Source organism: Tursiops truncatus, chromosome 9, assembly GCF_011762595.2.
Source record: "Tursiops truncatus isolate mTurTru1 chromosome 9, mTurTru1.mat.Y, whole genome shotgun sequence".
NCBI classification, from domain to species: Eukaryota; Metazoa; Chordata; class Mammalia; order Artiodactyla; family Delphinidae; genus Tursiops; species Tursiops truncatus.
The window spans coordinates 78,393,256-78,417,730 of NC_047042.1; the positions used below are offsets into that span (position 1 = coordinate 78,393,256).

Sequence of the window (24,475 nt, forward strand, 5' to 3'; positions counted from 1 at the left end):
TGAGCCATGGCCGCTGAGCCTGCGCGTCTGGAGCCTGTGCTCCGCAACGGGACAGGCCACAGCGGTGAGAGGCCCGCGTACCACAAAAAAAGCAAACAAAAAAACCACAGACAACAGACAGAGAATAAAGAAAAAGTAAAGAATGTGAAAGGCTCACTGTTCTTTATTCCTAACCCTGTCTGTCTTCTCAGAGTTTTGAACTTCTAATGTGCTGTGTAGAACAATGTCTTGAGAAAAAACATGGGCCAAATTAGCATAAGTCAGAAGTGTGGAAAAAGTAATTCTTGTAAGCCCCTATAGTCATTACTCAAAAGAAAGTCAAAAATTAGAAAATGTAGACACCCAAAGGGCAGGTAATTAAGGTTTCAAAAGTTAGAATGGGTGTTATATATACAATATGGATTAAAGTATTAACTGCACTGTTTGTTAAATGAGGAAAAGTGAATGCATTTTCATTTTACGTCTTTCAGGTAAACTCTGTATGCGGTTCTGTGGCATTTGCTGATAATAAGAATTTGCCTCTTTCAAAATTATATTCAGTCATGGACGCTAATGATGACCCCGATGAAGATCATCTTACAAGTTATGATGTTCAGCTCAGTATTCAAGAATCCATTGAAGCCAGCAAGACTGTGTTTTATCCTGAAAGGTAACATTCAAATTGACTATCCTCACCCAAACTTTTTCATGGCCTTCATTTTGTTGTAAAATGAAATGAATGACATTTCCTGAGGCCTCCTCCAGGAAAATGCTTCCCTTTCTTTTCTGGCGAGGAATTAAATACCGTACAGGAGCTCCTGTGCACAGGTTTAGCTATTTGATCTTCTACACATCCCCATCTCCTGTGGAATATGGAGATTACCTAGATGGGAAATTCCCAGTTGACTTTGGTTGTATATGATTGCCTATTTCCTAAATTCCTGTGGAATCAAACAGGACAATAAATAATGTGAACCAATTTGCAAGCACTGTTTATACGACTAACGTATAGCTAAGTATACAGAATCTGTTCTGCTACTGACTCAGGCACCCTTTATAAGAAATGGTGCACCTTTAAAATACGAAGAATAATGCTAACTCACCTAGCCTCTAAGTTTAACGAATGGGAAAAGAGTTGAACGATTTCATTATATACGACAAAGTAATATATAAACCAGAGCCTATTTAATTATCTACTATTCAAGTGACAGCAGTTAACAAATTTCACATAAAATTGGTGCTTTGTGTTGGCAAGAGTTATAGAGTCTAAAACTGCCAAAGTAAATTTTTGTCTTGAATAGCATACATTATACTTCTGACAAAAACAAACTTTAGTTTACCTTTACATTCTATTATAGTATTTAGAATCCTGTATTCTGAAATTCTGAAGTGCTTTTGAAAAGGTTCAGTGCTATAAAATTATTGCTTTTGAGCTTTTAAAAAATGGACATATTACATTTAAATTTCTGGTCTCGTTCATTTTTCCCTCATCTGCAACAGATTTTAAAACTTCAGAGTTCCCAGGAAGGCATTCGCAGTCCTAGAATACCAGTGGATGCTTCTGCTTTAATAGAATTAAATCAATTTCTTATGAAATACCTTGTTGCCTCTGAATAAACACACACACCAGAGAACTTCCTTGAGGGCTGACAATGACCTGCTGGGCCAGTGATTGGGAGTTTGTTCGGTAAATGCTCAGCCTATTTTTCACTTGTGGATCAGTTGCTTGAAGACTCTAACATGCAGCGTAGAGCATACACTCCCAAGTGAGCAATCATTCATTAGCAATTCTTAAGTTCAAAGCAACAAACCTTTATTGAGCATAGTGTTTTTAAAGTTGGGAGAAGCCTTAGAGATGTTCCTATTTAATCCCCTCATTCTACCAATGTAGGAACCACCACCCAGAGAGGTTATTGGCCTCCCCAGGATCACAAAACCACAAAACCTGAACCCAGCTCTTCTGACTCTGACTCCAGTTGTTTACCCCTTTTTCATTGCCTACAACTAATTTCAGAGAGGATGTTATAATCTTCTGTTTCTCCATCGTCACTAGTGTTCTTAGGTCCAATGTATCATAAATACACTCTGTATCTGACTTTTAGACGTTTATGTTTTTAGAGTAGATAAATCAGTTGTGTGCATTTCTTTTAGATCTTGATTATTAAAAGTATGTGCAAAAACTAAATAAATGTTTTGGTTCCTTGAAGTATACCATGAATACAAATATGGCTTGTTTTTCTTTCTCTGTAGATTTGTACCACCAAGTGATCAAAAGAGAAAGCTGGTGGAAGCCATAAAGCAAGGTAAGTGGGTGTATCACCTACAGTAGATTCTACTTGGCCAAGAGATTTGTTATCAGCCCATGTGTTTATTTTAGGTCACATTCTTGAGCTCCAGGAGTATGTGAAATATAAATATGCATTGGAGGAGGCTGATGAAAAAGGATGGTTTCCATTGCACGAAGCTGTTGTTCAACCCATTCGACAAATACTTGAGGTTGTCCTGGATGGTAAGAGAACATAAAATCCCCTTGACCAAACTGAAGCCATAATGTAGATGTTATGGAGTAATCCCAATGAACATAACAAGCGAAAAGAAACATTAGAATAAAAGATGATTTGCAGTTTGGAAAAGGCAGTACTCATGCTTTAAACTGAGTACAAAGATCAGTACATTTTGTGGGGTTCAGGGCTCACCCTTTGCATCCTCCTAAATGTATGGCACAGGTTGGTGGGAAGATGTTGGTGATTATCACTTAAAAGTTTGTCTGCAGCATGAATTAATTTATTTAAAATAAAGCTTTTTGCTTTTAGAAGTCAGTTTTAAATTTTCGTCTTGAATTGTCTCTTGAGTTAGTGGTATCCAAAAGAGTATTATTTAGTACAACAAGTAGTACTTACAATATCTATCCTTATATTACGTTAATTTTTTCATAATGCAAACATTAATAATTATTGCGGTAAGCCTACCTAGGGTTAAATATTCATAATAATTCTGATGTTCTAACATAGCATTTTTCACATCTCAGCATCTTATAAAACAATTTGAAAGTGTTCTACTTTTCAACCTTCAATGTTGCTCCCTGATTCTGCTGTAGGAGATAATGATAGCTACTGGATAATTAACTATCCAGCTAGCCAGCCAGCTAAAAAAATGTTAAAAACAGATAATTAGACAGGTAGACAGATAGTCAGACAGACAGAAATAGATGATGTTAAGCATGGTATTTCTTTTCTGACATATTCTGACTGGATACATTTATTCAAATACTTCTCATTCCCACATTCACAGACTTCATTTGATAAAAAGCAATTTCAGATGCAGTTTAAATAATAATACAAAGGATTGGGGATTTGTTTTACAATTTATTCAGAAATGAGAATTCACAACCCTTTATCATTTTTTTAAAAAGGCACCTTGAGACATAGATGTTGGTTTGCTAGATGTCAACTTGATTAGCAAGACCACGCTCATCTACTTCTACTCACTGTCATTTGCTAGACTTTAATCATATCTCCTTTTAGTCTCCCCTTTTTCATCAGTTGACTTTGTTCAATCTACTGTAGATAATATTGCATCATTCTGATCTATATGATATCCTTTAAGTAAAGATTTTTAACTTTACACAATGCTTTCATATCTCAGCATCCTATAAGACGCTCTGGGAGTTCAAGACCTCTGATGGAGAAACACCCTTGACTTTGGCAGTCAAAGCTGGTCTGGTGGAAAATGTAAGAACTTTACTAGAGAAAGGAGTGTGCCCAAACACCAAAAATGACAAAGGAGAGACACCCCTTCTGCTTGGTAAATGACCTTTCTTTCCAGAACTTTTATAATTTGAGATAAATAATATTTAATAAGTATTTATTGGAAACCACTGTGTATTGATTGGCTAAAGTTGTGTGACCTCATCTCCTTCCATTCCCTGAGGTCTTCCCTTAACCCCCATCTCACCTGTCCTATGATTTTGTTTTTCTATCCCACAAAGAGGTCAAATGTGAAAGCTCTTTCAGCAACAATTAATCAGGAGGGATCCGAATGAGGAGTTTTATGAGGCCAGGAGTGCCAATTCTAAAGGAATATTCTCTAACTGGGGTCCAGCTATAAGGAAGGCTGCATGTGTGATCTGTAGCCTGAATAAAGAAGCAGAAAGGGAATTCCAAAGAGAGGCGTCAGGTCCACAGCAGGACAAGGAAGAAGAACTGAAAGGCAGGAGATCCAGCAGATTCTGAGCACACAGGTGCAGCCCTGGGCACCACTAGGGGGTTGCCACTGTGACACGACACAAGAATGCTTGTAAGCCTGAAGGTGTCGATTATCTATCAGCTTCTTCTCAGGCTTGTGTATCCTGCTGCTTGCTGACAGATAAGAATTAGCAGGTCTGTTTGTAGAAGTAGAGAGAGATGAGATTAACTACAAATGACTAAAGATAACCTTTCCTTCTCTTAGGGACATAGGTGTGGAGTAAGAGTTTCCTTCTCTTAGGGACATAGATGTGGAGTAAGAGTTTCGGCTTTGGCACCTGAGATCCTTGGATTTATTTTGCCCCCCATTTTATTGAGATATAATTGACATATAACATGGTATTAGTTTAAGGTATACAACATGATTTGATATATGTCTATATCACGAAATGATTACTACAAAAGCTTAGTTAACATACTTCACTTCACATAGTTACACATTGTTTTTTCTTGTGTTGAGAACTTTTCCTTTTTTAATTTATTTATTTTATTTATTTTATTTTTGGCTGCGTTGGGTCTTCGTCGCTGCTCACGGGCTTTCTCTAGTTGCAGCGAGCGGGGGCTGCTCTTCGTTGCGGTACGCGGGCTTCTCATTGCGGTGGCTTCTCTTGCTGTGGAGCACAGGCTCTAGGCGCGTGGGCTTCAGTAGATGTGGTGCTCGGGCTCAGAAGTTGTGGCTTGCAAGCTCTAGAGCACAGGCTCAGTAGTTGTGGTGCACGGGCTTAGTTGCTCCGTGACATGTGGGATCTTCCAGGACCAGGGCTCGAACCCGTGTCCCCAGCGTTGACAGGTGAATTCTTAACCACTGTGCCACCAGGGAAACCCCAAGAACTTTTAAGATCTACTCTTTTAGCAACTTTCCAATATACAATACAGTATTGTTATGTGAATGTTAATTCTAGCTGTGAGATTGTAGTCATGGACCGCAGTTTCCTCCAGTATAAAATGGAAATACAACACCACCATGCAGAATTGTTATAAAAAATTAGAGAAAAATATAAATATGTAAAACTCTTGCCACATGGTAGATGCTCAGGAGAAGAGAGACGTTATGAAATAGTGTAGGCGTGGCAGGAAGAGAGGGAGAAGCCTTGAGATTATGCACCAGAAGTCACAGAGGAAGCAAATACAGCATCACGAGCTGTGGGTAAAGCGAGAAAACAATACCACAGCTCCTGTCCACACTAAAAATCACTAAAATTTTTATTTATTTATTTTTTTGCGGTACGCGGGCCTCTCACTGTTGTGGCCTCTCCCGTTGCGGAGCATAGGCTCTGGACACGCAGGCTCAGTGGCCATGGCTCACGGGCCCAGCCGCTCCGCAGCATGTGGGATCTTCCTGGACCGGGGCACAAACCCATGTCCCCTGCATCGGCAGGCAGACTCTCAACCACTGTGCCACCAGGGAAGCCCTAAAAATCACTAAAATTTTTAAAACAACCTGAATATCAGTAACAACCCGAATATCAGTAACAGAAAACTTAGACAAGTTGAACATCAGTAAAGTATTTACATTTGACAACATTAACTCAACAACATCAGTGCAACCAACGTTTACTGAAAAGTCCCAGTAAGCCAGCAGGTGCTGGACAGCATGGATAGAAAGATGAATGTTATGATCGTCTTCCTCTCAAACAATCTAGCAGGAGAGCCTAGATATGATTGAAATAGAGTATTAGTGTATTAATTAATTATTAATAGTATTAATACATGCTATAACAAAGGTGTATATTCAATGTAAATTGGGGAAATAAGAAAGCAGTGAATCTGTGAAGCTTCCAAAGAGAAAGTTGCTCTTGAGTTGTGACTCGGGGGGATGTAAAGGGGATCGTCGGCAGACAGGGGAGGGAAAATCTAGGCAAGCCTTCGCCCCTGGACAAAATTGTTACATGAACAGTGTCACCACAGCGTGGGCGCATTCTGATCTGATTCCTTACTTACTCTTGCCCCGTGTCAGAGCTTTCAGCCTTCCCCAATTCAGATTAAGTTGGACAAACTTATTATTACAGTTAGGGTAGAGGTAAAGCTTCCATAACAAAACAAACAAACACAGACACACAACACAAACTAACAGCAATGACTTCAAAAGTAAGAAGTTCATTCCTCTCTCACACAACATTTCAGAAGTGAGTGGCCTAGGGCTGGCAGGGTGGATATGCCTCCTTTACACAAGACTTTCAGATGTTACCTTTTCCAGCCAGCAGCGGGGAGGAAAGAGGCAGCCTTGGGAAAGCATGTTGGCCTCTAAGAAGATGACCTAGACATTGTACACAGCACTTCTGTTCATACCATGTTGTTCAGATTTTGTCACATAGCCACACTTAGGTGCCAGGGAAGCCGGGATATTTAGTCTCTACCTGGATAGACTGTGAACAGCTAAAACTTGGGAGCTTCTCTTGCTCAAGGAAAAGGGGAAACACAAGTACTGAGGAAGAGATGATTTTTCTCTGCATACCTGTTACCAGCCTTTATGTCACAGTAACATGGTGCTTTTCATAAATGAACAGAACTGTTTTCCCAAGCAGGGACAGATAATAAATGGAATATCACCTCTGGTTGTTTCACCACTATTAGTGTGATCTATTATTTTTGTAAAGGCATATACCATGGAGTATTTGCATGTATTTGTTGGTGTTTCTACAGTCTTTGATTTCTGCAAAAAAGATACACTTTTCCAGAGTTTGTATACTATCTCACTTTGCAAATATACAATTATTCTCTACATGCTATTCTCAATCCACTCATGTTCTTAAGGGACAACTAAGTCATGATTATCACTCATTTGTTTTCTTTGGGCTTCATTTAAATTTTTCTTTACTGCCCACAACAGAGCATTAAGTATTTATATGCATTTCAAAGTCTCCATTGTTGATCTCTCTACTCTAGCAATAACTAAAGTATGGGAAAGGGACTTGATCGTTGAGTTATCAGAGTCAAAACAGAATTAACATTTGGAAATAATATTTTTAAAAACCACTGGTAACATCAAAGGTAAAACCAAAGTCTCATGAAGGAAATATTATGGAGGTGTTCACTTACGTCCCTATCATCCACATTTCTGGAGAATAGGGACTCTCCTTGGGTTACCTTCTTCAGGACATTCGTTGTGGGATCTATGTCAAGTTTTTTTAAGTTCATAGGAAAATGGATCATCCATGGCACTTTCTCAGTTTTTTCTTGAATTTTGGGGCTACTTTTGGCTACTCACAGCCCATTAACATATAAAGGAGAGATAAGAGAAAAAAGTGCTCTTTTAAAAAAAAATTTTGATGCTCAATGCCATTTTTATTTGTCTTAACCTGTCACCATTATCTTTGTCTTTATTTATGGAATACTCCTTAGATGGAAAAAAAAAATCACTTTTGGTCCCTTCAGGGCCCTTTTTCCCCATCAGCCACCTGGCCCTTACTTATGGTACTTAGATGTATTACAGTCATGATGGCCTCTCCCGTCGCGGAGCACAGGCTCCAGACGCGCAGGCTCAGCGGCCATGGCTCACGGGCCCAGCCGCTCCGCGGCATGTGGGATCTTCCCGGACCGGGGCACGAACCCGTGTCCCCTGCATCGGCAGGCAGACTCTCAACCACTGCGCCACCAGGGAAGCCCCGAAATTTTTTTAAAAAAAGAAAAGTGCCAGCAGAGTATAAAGTGTTCAATACTGCCTGTAACCAATGCAAAATTCTCTAATTCCCTAACTCTTCAACTGAGGCTTGTTTCCTCTAAGCATATAAAGGTACATATATGTGAAATATATTTTTTACTTCATATATTATTTAATTTGTATTTTGCTTAGCTACATTACACAAGTTCTGTACCTTGTTAGTTTTCATTATTTTAGCCAATTATTTGTTAAGAATGTCTTCATGGGTTAGCTTGGGAGGGGTTCCCCATGATTTTGATTATTATTTCTATGAGAAATAAAATGTATTCTTAGTTCCAAAACTTAAACTGCAAGCAAAGTTTTAATTATTTTAAGTTGAATATGGCTTATATATGCTGTTATTTTCTTGACAAAAGACTAATATCTCTAATCAACATGTTCCCTGAGTCAGACAAAAGGAAAACAGATCATGAGGGAAGAGGTTCATTATTTTAATACATTTTTTCTAAGTAGAAAAAATGGAATAGGAGCAAGAAGATAAACGAGGACACATTATCTCTTAGTTTGTTTAACTTATTAATGTTTGCAAGAGCACCAGCCAGGATGAGGTAATTCACTGTAATTAGAGCTGCCAGTGGCAGGTGGGTGATTCAGAGAAAGGCATTTGTCAGCAGACTCTGCTTCAGACAGTAAGCAGAAGAAAAACTGAAATCTCACTGCCTGATGGCTTGCCTGCCTCCAAATGAAATAGGCCAAGTTTGTCTTCATCCTCCTTTTATGCCTTTTGGAGCCCTTTCCCTTGCCTTGGCCTCAGAGCCTTTCTGGATTCTGCCTCCTAGCTGCCCGGGATGTTCTATGTGGCCCTACATGTCCTCCTGCCTTTCCCAGCAAAGGCCCAGACTCTGAGTCTCTCTTCAAACAGAAGACAGTGTAGGTTTCTTCCCCAGGCTGTAAATTCCACGAGGGAGAACTACGTCTGTCTTTTTCCTGTTGTCCACAGTGCCTAACTCAGTGCCTTTCATATAGCCAATGCGTATTAACTGCATGAAAGGATGAATGAACGAATGAATGAGTGTTAGAGAGTGGCACTCATCCTGCTCTGTTTCTTACTAAGATTTTACCTGACTGATAAGAGGAAAATGCATTACCTCTTTGAGAAGTATTTATATCTAAACTGGGACAATCCATTAACAATCCGAAGGGGGGAAAAACTTTTAACAGTGTAATTTCAGCTATTAGAAAAAAACAGAGAGGGAGAGAGACATCCGATTTAGTGAACCTTGGAAAACGTAGTACATTAGCTGTCACTTACTTCACCTATAAAAAAGAACAACTGACCTATCTGGATTCTAAACATTCCTATTGCTAACCTCTCATAAGAGTATGGGAAAGAGAAGTTTATTTAATATTTACTGCTGGATTTGGTGGGGAAAAAACTCATTCTAGAGGGAGAAAAATTTGATAAACATTATTTACACATGTGGCTCCATGATCCTAGAAGTGATGAAATTATAGTAATAATAATGGTTATCATTTATTGAGCTCCTAGTATATACTAAGCATTTTACATACATACCTTATTTAACTTATACAAAGGTTGATGTTATTTTCATTTTGTTGATGAAGCAACAGAAGTTTAGAAAGAGTACACACAGCTTCCTTACTGATAGGCATCCTGTTTTCCATGAAACTCTTACCCATCCTCAGGTCTGTCTTAAAGAAAAGGCAGTATCATCTTGCACGCTAACACTTCACAGTAGAAATTTGGTATGAGAAATAGAAGGGGTGTGAAAAATACAAGAAAAGAAATCACTAATATCTCTTTTGATATTAAACCTGGTCATTAGTTTAATGCCATGTAAGGTATTCATGTTATAAGCCTACCATTGACTATTCTTTCTAAAATCATCTTCAAGCTGTGAAAATGGGCTCCTATGACATGGTGTCTGCCCTGCTTAAACACCACACCAGCCTTGACCAGCCCTGTGTCAAGCAATGGTCAGCAATGCATGAAGCAGCCAAACAAGGCCACAAAGATATAATAGCTCTACTACTAAACCACAGAGGCAATGTCCACCTAAGAGACGGATTTGGAGTCACCCCGTTAGGTGTTGCGGCCGAGTACGGTCACTGTGATGTGTTGGAACACCTGATCCACAAAGGTACGTAGAAAAGGAATTGCATGTTGCTGACTTTTCTCCTGCCTCTTGGATCTCCTTTTCTCCACTTCTCACTGGCTCCTCTTCCTCTCCTGAACGTATCTGGGCATCAAGCTTTTGTCCCATCCCTCGATAGCCCCCTCAATAGACCCTTATTGCGCAACTCACTTGAACCCTATGCACGGGGACCTACTAATCTGAGTGCCTGGCCCTGACTGCTCCCAGTTTTCACATAGATGGCTCACCAAGGTCTCACACTCATCTTCTCCTAAATTGAATTCCTCTTCTTTCACACTTTTAATAATTTCTCTCAGCCAAGACTGAGAGCTTAGATGTATCTCTGATTCCCCCATCACTTTCTGTTTCAAATATGGTCAGTTTCCATGTGCTACAGCAACCCTCTCTCTCACCAGTTCTCACCTTGGCAGACCCTCTCGTCTGCATCCTCCCATCTTCCCTGGACCAGTGTAATTGGTTCCTAACCACTTTCCTGGTTTCCAGTCTCTCCATCTGCGAATCCATACTGTATACTACAACTCAGCTCCTCTCCCTAAAGGTCAGCTACAGTAGAATAAACGATTCAGAAAATCCTCAGTGGCTCCCCACTGCCCACTGAATCATGCTCAGGTCCCCACTGCACCATCCTGAATTGTTTTTCCAGGTTTATCTCTCACTACTCCTAATATGTATCCTGCACTCCAGTTAAATAGCCTAGCAATATTCCCAAACATACTTTGCATTCATTCTTTCTGGGTTTGGGTCAGGTCCTCGCCCTCATCTGGAATACCCTCCAACACAATTCAAAGTTAGTGTCTTGAGACACCTCCTCCCTGAAGACTAATTCTTCCCAACAGAGTGTAATGTTGTCCTCCTTTGAAACCTCCAAGTGCTTTATGCAACAACGGAACCGGGAATTAAGATTCCGACTTCTTAAACTGGTTTCTGCCACCTACCTGTTGTCTGACTCTTGCCTAGTTACTTAAGCACCTGGGTCTCAGTTTCCTCATCTGTAAATAAAGGCTAGGACAACATTATCCTCTGTGGGGAAAAGACTAACATTTTTGAGGCACCCCCCAAATGCAACTTCCTTTAATTATCAAATCAGCCCTATGAAATAAGCTGTATTACTCTAGTTTACAGATGAGGAGTTGGAAGTTCATAGAAGTAAATAGCTTGCCCCAAACTCTCACAGTCAGCAACAAAACCACAATGCAAACAGACCACTTTCCCCTACATCAAGCCTTCTGGTCCTGATGTCACTTGAATATTATACAGTTTGTGTTCTTTGATGATATTTTGTCTCATTTCCCCTCAGAGCCACTTAAGAGAGTCAGATTTATTTATCTTAGCATCTTCTGCTGGGTCACACATGGTGTTTGCACACAGAAGACAGTTGATAAATATTTTTTTAAATCGAGTGTTAACTGCTGCCTTTAAAAGTCTAACTGTACCTTTTTGGGGGAGACTTTGTTTATCGTGGAAATTGACTCGAGTTCTCAGATGTTCTTATGACAGAAAGATTTTCTAATAGAATGAAACACGCTGCATGATTGTTTATTGAAAAGACTGAGAACACAGGTGTTCTTAATTCTATACTTTTAAGTCCTAACCAGAAAGGAAAACCACAGGCTATTTTTAAGATTATCTTGACAGTCTGTCCAGCTATCACTATGCCGCATGTTTTATACTGCCAGGAGGGGATGTGTTTGCTTTGGCGGATGATGGGGCATCAGTGTTGTTTGAGGCAGCAGGAGGGGGCAATCCTGACTGCATCTCCCTCCTGCTGGAATATGGAGGAAGTGGAAACATACCTAACAAAGCAGGGCATCTTCCTATACACCGAGCTGCCTACGAGGGACATTATCTGTGAGTAATAAATCATAGCATGATCATTTCAAGTGGAAAAACACAAGCTTGTATATATGGTATAATCCCAAATCTATCTATACACCTCCCAGAATCCAAAAAGAAAAAGGCAAAATGTTCACAAGTTTTGTATATCTATATATTTGTTTGATTTTTCCCATTCTTTTTGTATTCTTTTACTTTAAAAAATTTCCACATTGAATTTATACTACTTTTAAAAATGAAAAGATATTTTCTTTTAGAAGAAGGTAAGTTATAAGTGAGAATTCTGCACAAGCCGCCCAAATGTGCCTTTTTGTTTTTTTTAATACGTTTAACAGATGGCTACAGGTTTCTAAAAATTTTGCCCTTGGCCAAGGGTTAAAATTTGTGTTACTTTAATCTTTATCAACACCAACAGATATTATAATATAATGTCAAATTTATTCTTGAATAGAAAAGTTTCATTATAAATTTAGGTTTCTTTATTCCCCAAAATAAAAAGGCCAGATATACTTTTAAATCACAAAAATGTGCCACAACCAACATATCAATAGAAATCTATAATCATTATATTAAACCACCCACCATGAAAGGATGGTTTTAGGTAATTAAGTATATTTCATAAGTTCAAAAATTTTGAAATCATTAGGCTTTATCACAATTTCAGTGGTGACATTGGTTAAGTAGCCAATGACACGTAATTGACACTAAGTGACACGTTGTCAAAGTTCATAAATTCACATATGGTCGCTCTGAATTAGGCACAAGAGATCAACTTATCCTTGCCTGTGGCTCTCATACCTCTCTAGTTCATCAGTCAAGTGTGAAATTCACAGCTATTTGTCACAGGTTCTTTGAAACATAAGCTGTGGTTAGTTGTCTCGGTTGAACAGATGTAAGGTTGATGGAACAACAAAGACTCTTCTTGTTGCCAATAATTCAATTTCAAGTAAGCAGACAGGATGTACATGGCCAATATTCAAGCATACATTGCTCAGGAAGCAGTGAAAGGGGAGTAACAAACGAGAATTCAAGAGGCCTAAATTGTAGTCATTGCCCTACATCTATGTGACCTTGGACAAGTCATTTCACTTCTCAAGACTTCATATGGCTCTGCTGGTATTAAAGGGGTTGAACTCAGTGATGCTCAGGGTTACTTCCATCTCTAACTTCCTGTGACTCCATGTTATAATGGTCAAGAGTGTGAAGCATTCTTCTATGGCATCAAATGGACTTACTTTCCTATTATATTTTTTTTGTTACATAGCATTTGTTGATTATAGATATTATGCTGTTCAGAGAAGAACTGAAAGATGGGGAGGGTTCCTGAATAATTACAATTCTAGGACCAAATATATAAGATCCAGTATTTTCCCCAGGAATATTTAGCCTGGGAAGCTAAATCAAAACTAAACTAAATTACACTAAACTGAAAAGTAGTAAGTCAATGGACAAATATTAAATGTTTTTGTGTAAGGTTATCTAGAGAAAATACAGGAAACTAAGTGAATTGCATTCACTTGTCTAGTGAGGAAGCTGGTTTATTTAATTTCTTGATTTTCTTCATGCTGTGTGGATATTTGATTTCTTTTAGTGCACTGAAATATCTTATTCCAGTAACATCCAAACATGCAATCCAGAAAAGTGGGCTAACGCCAGTTCACTCAGCAGCAGATGGACAAAATGCACAGTGCCTAGAACTGCTTATTGAAAATGGCTTTGATGTCAATACCCTGCTTGCTGACCACATTTCCAAGAGCTACGATGATGAACGGAAGACTGCTCTCTATTTTGCCGTTTGCAATAATGATATCCACTGCACAGAAGTCCTCCTGGCTGCAGGTGCAGACCCAAACTTAGATCCCCTCAACTGTCTTCTTGTGGCGGTGAGGGCCAATAATCATGAAATTGTCAGGCTGCTGCTCGCCCATGGAGCTAATGTCAATTGTTATTTCATGCATGTGAATGACACTCATTTCCCCAGTGCCATTCAGTATGCCCTAAATGACGAGGTAATGCTCAGGCTGTTGCTGAATAACGGCTATCAAGTGGAGATGTGCTTTGACTGCATGCACGGGGACATCTTTGGAAATTCGTTTGTATGGTCAGAGATAGAGGAAGAGATACTGCCGGGATGGACGTCTTGTGTCGTAAAAGATAACCCGGTGAGTTACATCCTTCTCTTCTTCATATTGGGTCATCATCCTAACGTTTGCTCATCAGGGATGTTAGAAGAAAAGAAAAATCAACTCCAACTTTTATATTTTTCTTGTTCTTGAGTTTTTGTTTGCAATGATATGGGGAAATAAGCATAAAACTAGGCCAAAAAAAAAGTGTATTTTTCTTGAATTCGAAACCGAATGTTGAAGAATGTGGGAAAATATATCAAAAATTTATGCTTATTTGGTAGAATGTTGGGGCTAGAAGCATGGAAAGAAGCATGATTCTTCCACATCGTGCTGAATACAATCACATCAGAGCCACGCGTGCTTCAGGGCTCATAGTTTCACAGAAACAAGCAAACCGTTTATTTTTCTTTTTTTGTTCATTACAAGGAGGGAACTTGTATTTCCTGTAAAAAGACAGATAATAATTTTTCAGAACAAAATTGTTTATGTACATAGTGTATTAAAAGTACTACTAAATTAAATTTCATCACTTCTCTCAGTTCTGTGAGTTTATTACAGTTCCTTGGATGAAACACTTGGTAGGCAGAGTTATTCGTGTGTTAATGGATTACATGGATTATATCCCTCTGTGTGCTAAACTGAAATCTGCACTAGAAGTACAGAGAGAATGGCCAGAAATCCGTCAAATACTAGGTAAAAGCAGAAGTTTTTCCTACAAAATTTTTTATGGAGAATGTATATAGGGGATATTTTTTTTAACCTCTTTATTGGGGTACAATTGCTTTACAATGGTGTGTTAGTTTCTGCTTTATAACAAAGTGAATCAGTTATACATATGGGGGATATTTCTTAATGTCATTTTGGATACTTTTTCATAGCTACTTTGTTTTCAGAATTATCTGTTTTTTCAAATCATCCTTAATACTTCCTCTGATAGAAGATACTAATTTTTTGCTTTCCTTGATAATTTCCAACTCTTTAATTGTATAATGAGTAATCCTATTACTATATTATATTCTGACTAGAACTCACTTTTTAAACGTTAACTGCTATATATCATAAAGTATATAGACTGTAATCTCCATGTGGGCAGGGATCTGTTTTGTTTATTTTTGTATTCTCAAGGCTTAGCATAATGCCTAATAAGCAGTAAATACTCAATAAATATTGAGTAAATGAATGAATGGAATGAATTGGAATTATCCTTTTTGATATGCTCTCTTCTGGGTCTTGATTGGCAAATTCCTACCATCAAAAGTATGTATGACAAGCAGGCCATTTTGTATTCTCTAGGTTAAAGTTTACTTATAGTCATAAAAGTGCATCATATTGCAAAAGTTTCAATTAAAGTACATCTAAAATTACTCCAAATTCAAATAGAAACTAGAAAAAAAATCATAAGCTGGAAAGGTTTTCTCTTTCAAAATATGGGTTTGGAAAAATGAACTTTCAATGGACATCACTTTATAGAGCTTGAAGAAGCATCATAGAACTTGGCATTACATTTAAATATTCTGGCACTCTTAATACACCTAAATCAAGTTTAAATGTGAAAAACCGTGACAGCCTAGCCTTTAGGATCAGCCAAATTTTATGCAAATTAGTAGATTATATTTTATAGGCAAGAAGATGAAACTGAAACGTTGAGCTGATTCACATACCATATTTGTTAGGTATAAAGTTCTATAAAAAGAAACGGGCAATACAGTGGTTTTCATCTAAGCACTTTGTTTCCATCAGAGTCTCATACCTTAAAGTATATAATCTGAATTTGGGCCATTTTGACTATGGTAGCAAGAGACGTAAACTGGAGGAAGGATGGAGACTTTGATGGGCTAGAAAGAGTGATAGTTCAACTGAATGCAGATTTGGAGGGAAGCTTGGATTTTCCTCACATGGCGCTTCCACTGGAATGAGTTGGACGGTACAAGAGACTTTGTGGCAACTGAAACAGGAACCTTAGAGAATCTGATGAATCATATAGTATCGTGAGCCTAGAAATCGACCTCTGGGGTCAGATAGACCTAGAATGGGATGGAACTCTGGCCTTGCCTAGGTTAGGATGGCTGGGTCATATAGTGCATATGTCATTCAGGGCTGATATTTTCATGGAAACAGCAATAATTTATTGCATCATTTTTGTTTCATTGAGGGGAGGGGAATTTTTTATTTCCTGTAAAAAGACCAAGATAGTCATACTAGTTGTGTAACTTTGAGCAAGTTACTTATCCTTTTTATGACAAGGGTTTCCCACTGCAAAATGGGGCTAGCATAGTATTCACCTCATAAGGTTGTTGTGGGGATTTAAAGAGATGATGCACGTAAGGTGTTTAGCATAAAGCCTACAGCATTAAAAACACTTATAAATTTAGCTATTTTAAAAACTAAATTATTAGCATTTTATGTTATTTTTATTATGGTAAGGTTACATGAAGTATCTGAAATGTATATGTAAAGTATGTCATGAATCCCCACAACTTGTAGAGTTAAGTGTTATCATTGCTAATTTTTATAAATAAAAAACTAAGGCTAGGGCTTCCCTGGTGGCGCAGTGGTTGAGAGTCCGCCTGCCGATGCAGGGGACATGGGTTCGTGCCCCGGTCCGGGAGGATCTCACATGCTGCGGAGCGGCTGGGCCCATGAGCCATGGCCGCTGAGCCTGCACGTCCGGAGCCTGTGCTCCGCAATGGGAGAGGCCACAACAGTGAGAGGCCCGCGTACAGCAAAAAAAAATAAATAAATAAAATTATTATAAGAAAAAATAGAAAGAGGAACAGAATAACATCCCCACAGACAAAGCACACCAGAAAAACATGCCCTCAGAACAGATTAAAATTGAAACCCTCTGTTTCAAAACAAGCTAAAAAGCATAAGGAAAATGACACAAGACATGAAAGAACAACACAAGTCAGTATTAGAAAAATTCAGAAATGAGGTAACAGTACTGAGGAAGGAATTAGAAAGAAAAACAAAAAATTAATTTCGAATATAAAGACTGAACTGGAATGAAAGCAAGAACTAATAATGCAATAGATAATGACAGGAGAAATAGAAGATGAAATTAAAGAAAATTTGAAAAATAAAGTGGAAATAAAGGGATATATAAAAGGCTTTGAAAGACAGGGACAGTTTTGAAGACAGCTAAAGAAAAAGAAAACCAAATCAAAGGAGCAGAACAAATACAAAAATGTGTACTGTGAAAAACTTTCTGTAATAAAAAAAGATTTGAAGCTGAACATTACAAATTACTGTACTCTTTGGTCATGTAGGTAAAAAGAACAAGTGACTTATAAGGGAAAATTCAGATTATCTTAAACAATATTACTCTTCTGATGACGTTCTCAAGAATCTCCTAAAAAATAAGCTTCAGACAAACCAAAATAACTAAAGAGATAATGACATAGGACCAGTAACGAGCATTAAACAGAAAACCAAGACTAAGCGCCAGTTAAAAGGGAGAAGATATACAATGGTTATACTGTCAGATAATGTAGCTATGACACAACTGTTTTTAATGGGAGAAAAATGGAAAGAGCACACACAAAGACATTTTTAACAGAGCTCAGAAATTATATTGGTTGGTAGCATGATATTGTTATGCTGAGAATGAGAGATGTAGTCAGTATCTAGGATATTCTAATTCTATTATTCTTTGTATCCTTGAGAACCAGCATTGCCAGTGTGGAAGAAAGGGAATACAGATGTAATACGGAAGAGCTTAAAGAAAAATTCTGTAGCTCTGAATTTGAATTGCTACTACTAGTATGAACCCATAAACTATTTTACCTTGAATGCGTGTGTGTGTGTCTGTCTACAGAAGAGTCTTAGAAATAACGACAAGCCCAGTAGCAGTACATATCCCTAGCACCCAGACTGTGGCTTTGAAATAGCATTTCCTGGAAAAAGAAACCAGAGTTTCTTGGAGAAATGGATGATTTCAGGTTTGGGGAAGGAAATATGCAAGATGAGTCAGGTATATCTGGTCATGCCAGATAAACTCTCACAGACTCATGTCCAAAGAATTCAGGAGCCAGCTTGAGGCTCCCACTGGCCAAATATGGGACAATTTAAGCTTTAAAAGGATAATTATTTCAATGAATTGAAACCAATTAAAATATTTAAATATAATATTTAAAAAATTGGTCAGCTCCAAAGGATAAGAAAATCAATTCATCATCTTGAAAATTAATGAAGGAAAAGATGCAAGCATTTATTCCACGTTACCTGTATGATTTGTGCCACCAGTAACCAAAGAATACATGAGCAAACGTATCCTTTTATAAAAGTATTCCAAATAATAAATTAAAAAGAAATGATATAATTAGATATCACCATCTTGCAGCCCTCAGTAAGCTGCTAATACCCCGTAATGTGGTTCTTGGGGCAAGAACACGGCACCAGCTATAGTTTTGCCAAAGAGATCAAACCTCAGTCTGATCAAGCCTCTGGATCCAGCTAATAATCTGCAAGAAATAGAGAAGGCAGTAGGACACAGAAGTGCACCATGAAAATGCAGTCTCAAAATTCAGGCTGTGGGAAATATGGCATTTTGGATATTCAAAGATTAATTGAAAGGAAGAAGGGGATAGAGAGAAGACCCTGCAGATTAAAAAAGCCTTAAAGAACACATCAAATTCAAAAAAATATTGTCAATACTATAGGGTAGGGATAGCACACTGAGATGATGAAGCTCTAAAGGAAGTGATTACTATAAAAATCAGAACAGTAGTTCCTTATAGGGTAGGAAGGAATGAAGTTTGGGATGGATTGTGGAGGGAATTCTGTTATGGCTGGAGAAGTTCTTCTGTTCATGACCTGGGAAATGATTAAAGATGTTCACCCGATAATGATTTATAATAACTTAAGAAACTGTATGTTTGTGCAGTGGCTTTATCTATATTTTATTTTACAATAGACGAGTTAAAATATTTTGGAGATTGTAAAGGAAAAAACCCTAAGGCTTAGATAAATTCATTTCCCAAAGTTATAGACAGAAAATAACAAAGCAAGGATTTGAACTCTTAGGTCTGTCTCACGTCAAAACACAGGCTCTTTCTCCAATACCACTGTGCTTCCTGTCATAGAACAGATTCTGCTTCTAATTGGTAATTCATTGTCCATGTGTTTGTGTTGCAAAAGAATGACCAATTCTTATGACTTTAGAAAAGCAATCCAAGTAAGAATAAGACCAGGAAGTTTTTTTGTTTCAGTCACACGTCATTGCAACTAGAGCTTAAGTCAGTTGATTGCTATGAGTATGGTTAACCACTGGATGTCAGGATTCCTCCAGGTATACGTAGGGCAGAGGCTTTGTAAGGGAAAAAAATAAAATGGTAATTTTTTAAAAACGATGGGTTTATTCTGCCTATTTTGGTAATAATAACTTTGCCTCAATGGTTTTTCAAAAACACTGTTTTAATTTTTTCAAGATAATTTGAATGTTTATAATCTCAAATAGAACAGAAATGTGATCTCTTTGATTACTGAATTGAGTGATCGTTCACATTATTGAATGATTACAATGTACCAAGCACTTTTCTAATACTTTACATGAATTAATTTGTTCGATCTTCAAACGACCCTGTAAGGTAGGGTTATCCACATTTCCCAGGTGAGAATACTGAGACCACAGAGGTTAAATAACTTGTCCAAGATCACACAAATACGAAGTGGCAGAGCCAGGATTTTAATCCAAGCCAACTGAGTCCAGAGCCCACAACTAAGTCCATGTGCAATGCTGCCTTTTCACTAGCTCATGTTACTGGGATAATATATCGGTACTGTAATTATACTATAGATAAAGGTACTAAGAGATAAAGTAAGAGTTGAAAATAAAGGTTAACATCAGCTATTTGAATAACATTAGTAGATTTTTTGGAAAATATAAAATGTTTAGGTATCAGACACTGAAACAAACCTAAGATTGAATAATGGATATATGGAAACATTTGTGTCAGATGTTTCACAGATAACTATTCATCAGAAAGATTGGTAGGAGAGAGCGGAAGTAAAGAAATATATCTTTCAAATACTCAATTCTAAAAAATAAATAGAAGGAGATGTGAGCCTTTGCTTTGTTTAATCAAGTCCATTCATTCATTTAACATATTGTAGTTGAACACCCTGTAGGAGCCAGACTCTCTTTCTGACACAGAGGCAGACTAAACGTCTGCTTCATGGAGCTTACATTCTAGAGGAATGGTCTGGAAGGCTTAATTGCAATTTGAATTTTACTTAAAGTCACCAGTTGCTAACGTGTGCATCCTTGTTTTTTAGAATGACACTATTAATATTATTCTAAAACAGTCTGTATCTTACAGGGTAATCCATTAATATTGTTTTTATTTTTTGCTTGTTTTTCCCATTCACTTTAGAGAATCCCTGCTCCTTAAAGCATTTATGTAGGTTAAGAATTCGAAGACTTATGGGACTCCAGCGACTCTGCCAGCCAGCCTTAATGGAGAAGCTCTCTCTGCCACCAACTATTCAAAGATATATATTATTTAAAGAGTATGATCTCTATGGACAAGAGCTAAAATTGCCATAATTTAAAATAATATTTTTAAATGTGATTTTAAAAATGTGTTTAAATGAGATTCCTTCAGAGAATTTCTTGGAACCATTTTATATCCTTATGTGTATTTAAATCCATTGACAATTTTATAACTGGATTCTGGGTTCTTTTGGGAGCACCATATTTTACATCTCTAAGGACCTTCTACATTGTGATTTTTTAAAGCTAGTCAATATTTTGCATTTGAATTTCTATTGATTGTCTTCACTTGCAGTAAGTCTTCAAACTCTCCTTATCAAGTGACCCCTACAATATCCATGAGCAAGTCTCTCCTATGTTTATAAAACAAAGAACCACTTTCTCAAACCCACATCTCCAGCCAGTTGCTGCCCCATTCTCTCCTTTCTTTTATCGCCACACGGCGTAAAAGAGCTCTTTCCTGTCCGCAGATTCACTCACTGTAATCTGGCTTCTGCTCCTTCCACGGCCCTTCCCAACTTGCTTGTTGCTACTTTCAATGAGCATCCTTCAGTCCTTTCAAGTGATTCCTGCAGCAACTGACTTATTGCCTGCTCCCTCCAGGAAACAGTTCTCCGGATACTTTGCTCTCTTGGCTCTCTTCCCACCTCTCTGGCCTCCTTGTCTCTGGCTTCTTTCTGCATTGCTTATCTCCTGCCAACTCTTTAGTAATACGTCTTAAGTCCCCTTTTTTTATGCTAAGTTCTCTGGGAAATTTCATCCATGTCCATGGTTTCGTTTACTATCTACATGCTGTCGAATGTAAAATTAATATCCGAAGTTCAGCTTTCTCTCACGTGCTTGAGACCTGTGTAGACAATTGGCCTAAGGGACCTTTGAATACAAAGATACCTCAAATGCAGCATGTCCCCAAATGAACTCACTGTCTTCCTCCACAAAAGGCTCCTTTTCTTACCATCTCTAGCTCAATAGTTAACCCAATTATCAATTCAGTTTCCCAAGTCAAAAGCCTGGACATCAACCTTGACCATCTCATTTTCTTTACCCAATAGAACAAATCACCAAGTCCTGGTAAGTTTATTTCATGAAGTCATCTTCTACTCAGTCTCACTAATTCAGCCCAAATACCAGCTATTATCTCCTTTCTTCCTGGGACACTGTAGTGCTACCCAGCTGGTCCTTTTCCCTGCTATCTTGTCTCATCTAACACACATTCTACACATAACATCCCAGAGTAATCTTTTACAAATGTAAGCAAGTTTCACTCCCTTGCTTAAAATCATTCCCATTGCTCTTAGGTAAAGTCCAAAATTCTTCCATGGCCCTTCATGATCTAACTGCCTGCCTTAGCCTTATCTCCTGATATCTCTCTTACCCGTCCTCTTTAACCATGTTAAACACCTTTTAGAAGTTTATTCTTTGAACAGTGATTCCCAGATTTTTCGATTTCATATGTTAGTAGTTTTTAGTAATTTTAAAAATAGGGTCATCTATTTATCACTGTCATTTCATAAGAGAGGGGCCATTTTAATGCCAGAAAATGGGGCTGCCTTAAACTCAGTTATTAAAATTGAATGACTTTAGGGGAATTCCCTGGCAATCCAGTGGTTAGGACTCCGAGCTTCCACTGCAGGGGTCACAGGTTCATTCCCTGGTTGGAGAACTAAGAACTCTGTATGCCGCACAGCACAGCCAATAAATAAATACATACGTAAATAAAATGTTTAAAAAATCTAAAAAAAACTAATTGAAGGACTTTAGCTTTGAAAAGACTTACAGTTTGGTCTTCATTTTCCCATTGATGAGTGAAAATTTCATTCTGTCCCGACAAGTCTCTGAGGTCTTTTATTTGGGAACCACTGTTATAGAAGAAAACATACTCTCTTGTACCTCAGCGTTTTTGCATGTTCTACTTCTTCTGCCTGGAATCCTTTTTCCATCTACTTCTTCCCCGCTCCATCCTTTATCCTACAGGTCTCAGTTTAAATGTTCTTTCCTCTAGGGTGGGAGGCCCCAGAACTGCCCTTCTCATGCTGTATTACAGGAGCCTATGTTCCCCATCTGTCTGCCCTACTAGACTGTAAGCTCTATGAGGGCAGATTTGTTTTGCAGTATTTTCTTAGGGCCAAACACATTCCCTAAGAGCATAGAGAAAGTGCAAAAATTACTTGTTGAATATACTGAAGGAGCGAATGTCATATGAGAGCCAGACAAAAGTAATCAGTGACCTCATGGTAAAATGATAGTTTTGAGTCTCTGAATTGGTTATATAGCTTTATAATGTAATTACTTAGACTCATTCTTCTTAGATTTTTCTTATTTTTATCTTAAGGGTTATTGTATTCTTTCAATAGTAATACCTCACTGGTTTATGAACTTTTCAAATTGTATTTAGCTCTAGTTATAGGTATGAAAAAAAACTGTATAATTAGAGCTATAGTTTTAACAGCTTTTATTCCCTAAAGAATATATTTTCCTATAGATTAAGCTCTAATGTATTTAAATAGAACTATAATGTTTTGTGTATGGGATTTCATGATTCCTCTGTTGCTCTCCTACTTGTGGCTAAAATACATTGTTACCTATAAATATTGCTCTAAATAAATTTTTAAAATAAGGACGTAAGTGTGACATAAGATACTTCAGATATTAAATAAACTAAAACTTTGATATTTAACGTATTATTGTATAAATACGTTCAGGATACTTCAGATATTAAATAAACTCTAGTACGCAAAAGTTTGACATTGGCTTTAATGTGTTTTATGTAAATATATTCAAGAAACACTTGAAGGTAAGGATATGAATTCACTGCACAGGCTATGGGTTGAAAGTGGCTCTTTTGGTGTTTGTGAAGCAGGAGAAAAATATATCCTATGAAACTGAGTCAATCACTATATCCAAAATGGATTGGGTCTTTTTCTTATCACATTTTGAAAACTTCTAGCAGTGTTTTTGTTTTGGGGTGGGCTGGATGGTAAGAGAAGTAATTTACAGCTAATTAGGACTCTGTTTCTCCTAGAATATGTCACTTTATCTGGGAGAGGGCAACAGCTGCTCCCCCCCAGTGAGCCTCAGGAGAAGCCAAACATTCTACAGTGGTGCCTGTTTAACCACTATCATGTTTAATCAACATGATAGAGTTTTGATGACATCTTCCCAGGCTGCCAAGATGATCATGGCTGTTTTGGTGACTGTGGATTTTGTTTGTATCATACAGGGTCTCTGGTTGGAAAGAAGCAGATATGGCTTCTCATTTGTGTGTGTTTTGTTTAGTTTTTCAGTAGGCGATCTTTAAATAGTATTTCCATTTCTGACTCACAATAATTTCATAAGCACATTGAAAATAAGTGCCCCCTGAAGAATATGGTTTAATCATTTTAGATAATTACAGGACATGTTTCCATGCACAAGATGGCAACGCAGAAGATGTGAAAACAGTTGTGTAAATGTGGTACAGCAAATGTTCATAGGTAACATTCCCTTTGATGCAGGTTTTTGAAAAGTCAGTACATAGGGGTGAGACAACATGGAAACTACCCAAGAAAGGTGGAGTCTTTTATGACGTAGAGAACACACTTAAACCTCGACCTTTTATTAGACGTTCCTACCGAAATTTTAGGTTCAAGTCATATTACTCTTATGTATATAGGCACCTTCCAATCAGAAATTATTTAGAATGCAAAAAAACCTCTAATCTGCTTCAAGTTATTTACGAGACAAAATCAAACACCACATGCATATATCCATACTTTCAGACACACATGTATGCACATATATATATATACATGCATGCATTATAGTGTGGCATATTACTACAGTCGTATATAATGTAGTAGGTAAGGACATATACTTTGTAGTCAAACAGACCTTTCTGGCCTTAGTTTGAACCAGGCTCCACTAATTATTGGCTGCTTGATTTTGAACGAGACATGATAAGTGTAAAAACACCAATCCAACACAGAGTAAGTGCATGTGAAACTCAAGCTCTCATTATTATTGTTACATAGTGGCCATGCCAG

At 37.8% G+C, this 24,475-nt stretch overlaps 1 protein-coding gene across 1 annotated transcript; it reads left to right on the forward strand.

Annotated features, from left to right (window-relative positions):
* Positions 1 to 494: 494 nt before the first annotated feature.
* ASB15 (ankyrin repeat and SOCS box containing 15) lies at positions 495 to 23,182 on the forward strand. Its single transcript, XM_019931011.3, has 9 exons — positions 495 to 649; positions 2,230 to 2,282; positions 2,357 to 2,488; positions 3,625 to 3,783; positions 9,741 to 9,986; positions 11,678 to 11,849; positions 13,426 to 13,996; positions 14,500 to 14,653; positions 20,335 to 23,182. The coding sequence occupies exons 1-9, from the start codon at positions 543 to 545 to the stop codon at positions 20,505 to 20,507; spliced, it is 1,767 nt and encodes a 588-aa protein (XP_019786570.2). The 5' UTR covers positions 495 to 542; the 3' UTR covers positions 20,508 to 23,182.
* Positions 23,183 to 24,475: the final 1,293 nt, after the last annotated feature.